The 7,786-nt window shown below is 50.9% G+C and overlaps 1 protein-coding gene across 1 annotated transcript in view; it reads right to left on the bottom strand.

Moving 5' to 3' along the window:
• The window catches only part of GRTP1 (growth hormone regulated TBC protein 1), a 31,671-nt gene extending 27,136 nt beyond the window's left edge, over positions 1-4,535 (bottom strand). The window contains 2 exon segments of the mRNA XM_011979428.1: positions 496-620; positions 4,379-4,535. Coding sequence (XP_011834818.1) covers positions 496-620; positions 4,379-4,484 — 231 coding nt within the window. The 5' untranslated portion in view covers positions 4,485-4,535.
• Positions 4,536-7,786: the final 3,251 nt, after the last annotated feature.

Genomic DNA, 7,786 nt, shown 5'->3' with positions numbered 1-7,786 from the left:
CACAGCACATATATCCCACAGCACACGCACCCCACAGCACACGCACCCCACAGCACATATATCCCACAGCACACGTGCCCCACAGCACATGCGCCCCACAGTACACATTTCCCACAGCACACACATGCCCCACAGTACACACCCCACAGCACACGCATCCCACAACACAGCACACATGTGCCCAACACATGCTCCATAGCACACGCCCCACAGCACAGATTTCCCACAGCACACACGCACCCCACAGCACTCGCCCTCTGTGTCCCGTGCTCACTGATTCTCCCCCCGCTGCCTGAGGCCGAAACAAGGTTGTCAGCTGCTGCTCCCTGTCCTCCCTGCTGGCAAACGGTGTCCGAGCCTCGATGGGGCGTCAGGATGTGGAATTCATGAACATTGTTGACAGAGACATGAAGCCGTCACTGCCGAGCCCGCAGCTGTGGGCAGACCTGTCCTCACAGCCACCTCATGCTTGCGTCAGAGGGTCCCGAGGCTCACCTGGCAGTAGCCCACTCCCTGGTTATGGTGCCCGTATGCCAGCAGCACATTGTACAGGGTCTTCTGCAGGCAGGGCTCCGTGGTCTTCCGAAACTTCACATTGTCGGGGAAGGTCCGGTTCAGGTCTGCGGGAAATTCAGAAGGAATCACCCACGGGTTTCTGCTCCACAAGCCTCCCACCCCTCCAGCTGCCCCGAGGGTGGCCACCTGGCTTCCACCTGGGACTTAGGGACTGGTTTTCACCCTGGCCGCACAGCAGACTCAACACAGCCAGAGCGACAGGCTCACTGGGCCAGGAAGGAGGGGGTGATCCTGGACTCGGGGTGGAGGGGGGCCCCAACCGTCCTTCCCGCAGAGTCAGGGACGGCAGAGCAACCCCAGCGCTGGCGGCCAGGCCATGGCGCTCCTTCCTCGATGCCCGTCTCCTCCCGTCCCCCAGCACAGGCCTCCTGCATCTCGGACCTTGCGCACAGTGGAGGCAGCTCTGCCTCGAGGACCCAGGGTGACAGGTGGAGAGAAATGCCCACAGAACTTTGGGACACTCTCCTAATTCCAAAGATGCAAAACAGAAGGAGACAGAATAAACTGAGACTCCTCAGAGATAAAGGACACGGCTGAGAGCTGAGAACTGAGAACTGAATAAACCCCGCGTTGTCAGCTTGTGTGTGCAGGAGGCATCCCTGCCGGCCTCTTCCTTCCTTGGCACCAACCCCTCCACTGTCCAGCCCAGGCATCTTTTGGCAGGACAGTGGCCCTGGACAAGCTGTCTAGTGCCGGGGGATCCGGATACCACATGGGTCCCCGAGACTAACCAAGCCTCACGCTGGCCCAGTGCCAGGCCTCATTGAAGCTGACCTCCACATTAACCCCGGACGCAAGCCGAGCAGGAAGGATAATGCTGGCTCGACAACTCCACTGGCTTCTGCTCCCACTGGCCCTACCTCCATTAGAGGTGTTCACCAGGTTCCCCACGTGGTCACCAGCGGACGGCCGGTTCCAAGACTGACTCACAGCAGCCCCCGCCAGCCGTGATGCTGAGATGTGCACACACCCCCACTCTGGAGGAACCCAACCGCCTCTGGTCTCTCCATAACGGCTGCAAAATACTGTGAGTCTGTTTCCAACCTCTGGCCCCAGGCCTTGTCTTTGCTACAAAAAACTAGATTTGGGCGAACATTAGTTCAGTGCCTCAGAGCACATTATTTCTTATTGTGTGTTTTCTTACAAAAGAGTCTTTTTTTTTTTTTTATGGAATTCTAAACATTCCAAAAACTGGAATCAGTCAAGGGGAAGTTAGTATTTTTGCTATTTCAGACTAGAGTGACCAGCTGTGTTCATTTCTATGTAATATTTTTATTGAGTTTTTCCATATATATATATTTTTTGACACAGGATCTCACTCTGTCACCCAGGCTGGAGTGCAGTGGTGCAATCACGGCTCACTGCATCCTCGACCTCCAGGGCTCAAGTGATCCTCCCACCTCAGCCTCCTGAGTAGCTGAGACTACAGGCACACACCACCATGCCTGGGCTAATTTACGTATTGTTTTGTAGAGACGGAGTTTTGCCATGTTGGCCAGGCTGGTCTTGAACTCCTGAGCTCAAATAATCTGCCTGCCTCAGCTTCCCGAAGTGCTGGGATTACAGGCATGAGCCACCATGCTAAGCGTCTTGAGATGTTTTGATAACATCCTGTGGGAAAGGAGATGGTTCCATCTCCACTGTGGAGATGGAAGAGCAAGGGAGCTTTCTGTCTGCACTGTGTGGCCTGGCATTGGCTCTGTGGGGCTGGACCATCCACTGCATGGCTCCTGAAAGATAACTGACCAGGTGCCTCCAATTACTAAGCACAGAACTGCCATGGATCCAGCAGCCCCACACTCTGGGTAGGAGCCCACAGCTGACAGCAGGGACCCAGCAGAATCCACATACCCACGCTCACGGCCGTGCCACCCACAACAGCCATGCGGCAGGAGAGCCCAGGGGTCCACTGACAGGTGGATAAATGAACAAAATGTTGTCTGCCCATGCGTGGAATATTATTCACTCTTAAAGAAGGAGGAAATTCTCACACGAGATGCAGCACAGAGGATCCCTGAGGACTGAGGCGAGGGAAAGGACCCCAGCCGCACAGGTCGCAGCCCACAGGACTCCTCTTACGTGACCCTGGAGTTGCCAAAGCACAGAGGCAAGTGCACTGCGGGCTCTCAGGGGCTGGGCAAGGACACGGGGGTGGTGCTTGACAATGGGGACAGAGCTTCAGCTTGGGAAAATGAAATGGTAAGTTTTATATTAGGCATATTTTACCATAATTAAAAAAAAGATTCAGCCAGGCGAGTGGCTCACTCCTGTAACTCCAGCACTTTGGGAGGTGAAGAAGGGAGAATCCTCAGAGCCCAGGAGTTCAAAACCAAAACCCATCTCTGCAAAAAAATAAAAATTAAAAAAATGAGCCAGGTGTGGTGGTGCACACCTGTGGTCCTGATCACTTCCAGCTACGCGGGAGGCTGAGGCAGGAGGATCACTTGAGCCTGGTAGGTCAAGGCTGCAGTAAGCACTCACCGTGACTGCACGACTACACTCCAGTCTGAGCAAGAGTGACACCTGTCTCAAGAAAAAAAAAAAATCATCCAAAAAACCACAAAACAGAGCCTTTAAACTCATTTTTCAGACAGCAGTGCTCTGTTGTACTATGCACCCCCTCCCCACTGCACCCAAGCTCTCCTCTTCCCACCCTGAATCAGCGTTTCTGGCCGCCAGGCTGTGCATCTGCTTGGAGACCTTTGGCGGCAAACACTCTGCGGTCAGGAAGCAGCCTCTCCCCGGCAGCCCCAGCCCCCAGCCTGGGTAGCCCCCTCCCCATTGGCTCAGCCCTGTGGACAGGAGACCCCCAGGAAGGGCAGCAGGATGCACCGTGTCCTCACCCTCCCAAGTCTTTCTAACCTCACAGCACTTTAAAGCCACTGGGTTTTTTAAAATTAAGTATATTGTGTTTAAGTGTGTATTTCTCAAAAACTGTTAAAATCAGAAGGGCGGATGTACTTTCTAAAAATCTAATTTTTCAATTTAGATTAACCAATTTTTCTTTTTTTTTCTTTTTTTTTTTTTTTTGAGATGGAGTTTCACCCTTGTTGCTCAGGCTGGAGTGCAATGGTGCGATCCCAGCTCACCGCAACCTCCACCTCCCGGGTTCAAGCGATTCTCCTGCCTCAGCTCCCGAGTAGCTGGGATTACAGACATGCACCACCATGTCCGGCTGTTTTTGAATTTTTAGTAGAGGGGGGTTTCTCCATGTTGGCCAGGCTGGTCTCGAACTCCTATTCTCAGGTGGATCTGCCTTCCTCGGCCTCTCAAAGTGCTGGGATTACAGGCATGAGCCACCGCACCCGGCCTTAGGTTAATCAATTTTGTTAGCATTCTGAACTTCTGAGAGCCAGGGACCCTATGGCTATGTGATTACTGAGAAAATCGGAGGAGAAGGGAGTCCAGCAATTATGACAGACACAAAAAAGGAAGCCCTGGTGTGTGGCCTCATGAACGCGGCTGCGTATGACGGCCACGCGACCAGTGCCCGGCGCAAAGCCCGCCGGCAACAGAGGCTGCCTCTCACTGTCCTGCAGGTCTTCATGGAGCATATCTGCTCCTTCGTGACCATTTTCGTATTAGCCAGCTAGGCACGTGAATATTTGCTGAGTGAATTACGATCATTGCTCTCCCCTTGCAAAGGCTTCAGTTTTTATTCTTTCGTGGAGGAAGACGTAACTTTAAGTTAAAACCAGCAGACGCACCACTCACTCCTGGACACTGAGACTAGACACTGGGTGGAAACCAGTTCCTTCTGGCCCCCGGGCCCTGTGCCAGAGCCTGATCCCCGCTGCCTCACCTGTCCTGATGGCGTCCTCCAGCCTGGGGTTTCTCTCTCCCTGGAGAAGCCGGTGATAGTAGCCGGGATTCTGGTCCATCTGAGCCTGGGCCCCACTCAGCGCCATCCAGACGCGGGCACGGTGCTCCAGCGGGACCCCCTTCCGGACATAGCGCTTCACTGAAGGCCGAGAGGACAGACAGCGTGTGAGCTAGACCAGAGGCCCGCAGGGCCCACACGTTCCTGCCACACTTTCCGCTCTCACCACTTACCTTCTTAAATCGAGTATTAGAGAGACCCAGAACTTCATCCATCTCCACCAAAACTGGTACATATACTCCTTCAAAAATTCTGCTCTCCTCCCCCTCTCAACAGAGCACAAATCAGACTGGCTACAGAACCACCCCCACCCCCACTTCGCCATCCCATGCAGGTGGTCAGGAAACAGAGCCGCGGTCAGAGGGCTGCCCCGGAAAGCTCCCTAAGAGCTGTGCAGAGGAGCAGCAAAGGGACAAAACAGTGAGAGGCCAAGCTGAGAACAAGGACGTTGGTTGGGCTCAGCTGTGAGCACCTCGGGTGGGACGCCGCAGCTGGGAGACCACGGTTTTAGTGGCAGACGTCACTGTCCTCCTTGTGCAGTTACCTCTATACATTGAAAGCTACTCCATTTCGTGAGGATATTTTAATTGACAATAAAAATGTGAAAGAGTAATTAGTAATTTTCTAAAATTAGTATTTTCTAATAAACTTATAGGGACAGAAGCCAAAAGCCGTGAGCTATCTTCATTAGTAATACTGAGTAATTTCTTAGGCAGATGGAAAAGATGCATGACTAACACCCGAATTAATTATGTTAAGTCGAAAGCTGCCACACTGTGCTCTTAAGCTACAAAACAGTTAATTTTCAAAGCAAATATTTAAAGTTTTGCTGTTTTCCTTTGATACTACACTATACATATTTTACTTTTTTCGAGACAGAGTCTTGTTCTGTCGCTCAGGCTGGAGCGCAGTGGTGCAGTCTCAGCTCACTGCAACCTCTGCCTCCCGGGTTCAAGCAATTCTCCTGCCTCAGCCTCCCAAGTAGCTGGGATTACAGGCACGCACCACCATGCCCAGCTAATTTTTGTATTCTTAGTAGAGACAGGATTTCACCATGTTGGCCAGGATGGTCTCGAACTCTTGACCTTGTGATCCACCCACCTCGGCCTCCCAAAGTGCTGGGATTATAGGCGTGAGCCACCATGCCCGGCCCTGCACATATTTGAAAAGAAACCATTATTTTAAAAGAAACCATACTTTAGAAAAGAAAGCATATGCAATTTGTGAAATTCTATAAGCTGCCATAAAAAGAAAAAAATCTGAGGGACCAGCTGTATTCAGCAGATAAAAACTTACAATAACTTCATAGGCTATAGTCAAGAAAAGCACTATAGGGTAAAACTTTATGAGCTCCAATTCCAAGGTGATCCACAGTGTATGATCCTCTGGACACGGGCAGATGATTGTGTGCTAGGTGATTACTGAGAAAATCAGGCTCTGGAAGGACAGGCCCTTGTCTGTCCACTGGGCCTCCCATTCCTGGAATGGAACCTGGGAGGCAATAATAGCTCACTAAATACGTGATGAATGATACAAAGGCAAGGAGGGAAGACCCAGAGGAGCGAGAAAACAGACACTAATGCCATCCACTGAAAGCCAAAGAATCCCTCTTAAGGGCCGGGCGCAGTGGCTCACGCCTGGAATCCCAGCACTTTGGGAGGCCAAGGTGGGTGGATCACGAGGTCAAGAGATCGAGACCATCCTGGCCAACATGGTGAAACCCCATCCTCTAATAAAAATACAAAAATTAGATGGGCGTGGTGGCGCACATCTGTAGTCCCAGCACTTTGGGAGGCCGAGGTGGGCAGATCACCTGAGGTCAAGAGATCAAGACCATCCTGGTCAACATAGTGAAACCCTGTCTCTACTAAAAATACCAAAGTTAGCTGGGCATGGTGGCTTACGCCTGTAATCCCAGCACTTTGGGAAGCGGAGGCAGGTGGATCACAAGGTCAAGAGATCGAGATCACCCTGGCCAACATGGTGAAACCCCATCTCTACTAAAAATAAAAAAATTAGCTGGGCGTGCTGGCTTGTGTCTGTAGTCCTAGCTACTCGGGAGGCTGAGGCAGGAGAATCGCCTGAATGTGGCAGGCAGAGGTTGCTGTGAGGCAAGATCATGCCACTGCACTCCAGCCTGGTGACAGTAACACTCTGTCTCAAAAAAAAAAAAAAAAAAAGAATCCCTCGTAAGAAACCCTCTTTTCTGGTTTAGAAACATATTTGGAGGATCAAGTTCAGGCAAGAACATCTCAGTACACTTGGTTTATGGTTTATTCGCACTGCTTACAGGAACAAGAAAAACATGTTTTGCTTTATTTTTAAAATTCTACCAAAGACACCAATAATTCAGCCTGACTTTTCCTCCAAGTTAGTACAATTCGTACTAAGGTTTGCTGTAGGTCTCATGACTCTTAGAGGGCAGCTTGACCAGGAATGCTCTGAATGAGTATTTGGTCATTCTGTGCTAAACAACAGCAGGAGAGGGCGAGCCCCAGCACAGGCAGAGACTGTTCTAACTGAGAGGGACAGAAGCAGAAAGAGGCCATGCAAAAACCAGTGGTACTTCTACAAACTAATAATGAACAACTGGAAATCGTATATTTAAAACTGGGGCCTGGCGTGGTGGTTCATGCCTGTAATCCCAGCACTTTGGGAGGCCGAGGCAGGTGGATCACCTGAGGTATGGAGTTCAAGACCAGCCTGGTCAACATGGCAAAACCCCATCTCTACTAAAAAAAATACAAAAACTAGCCAGGCGTGGTGGCACGCACCTGTAATCCCAGCTACTTGGGAGGCTGAGGCAGGAGAATCTCTTGAACCTGGGAGGCGGAGGTTGCAGTGAGCTGAGATTGTACCACTGCACTCCAGCCTGGCAGACACAGCAAGACTCCATCTCAAAAAAATAAATACATAAAAAAAAAATTAAATTGGCATCATTTACAAGAGCAACAAAAAAAGAGAAATACTTAGGTAAAAATCTAACGAAATATTTGCAGGATCCAAATGCTGAATACTGCAAAAGAAATCAAATAAGACTGAAATAAACTAATAGATACACCATGTTCACAGATGGCAAGGCTCAATATTAAGATGTCAATTCTGGCCGGGCGCAGTGGCTCACACCTGTAATCCCAGCATTTTGGGAGGCTGAGGCGGGTGGATCACCAGGTCAGGAGATCGAGACCATCCTGGCTAACACGGTGAAACCCCGTCTCTACTAAAAATACAAAAAAATTAGCCAGGCATGGTGGCAGGTTCCTGTAGTCCCAGCTACTTGGGAGGCTGAGACAGGAGAATGGTGGGAACCCGGGAGGTGGAGCTTGCAGT

The sequence above is a fragment of the Mandrillus leucophaeus genome, unplaced genomic scaffold (genome assembly GCF_000951045.1).
Source record: "Mandrillus leucophaeus isolate KB7577 unplaced genomic scaffold, Mleu.le_1.0 Scaffold201, whole genome shotgun sequence".
NCBI classification, from domain to species: Eukaryota; Metazoa; Chordata; class Mammalia; order Primates; family Cercopithecidae; genus Mandrillus; species Mandrillus leucophaeus.
The sequence above is the reverse complement of the archived record's forward strand: the minus strand, read 5'-3'. Positions and strand labels throughout refer to the sequence as shown.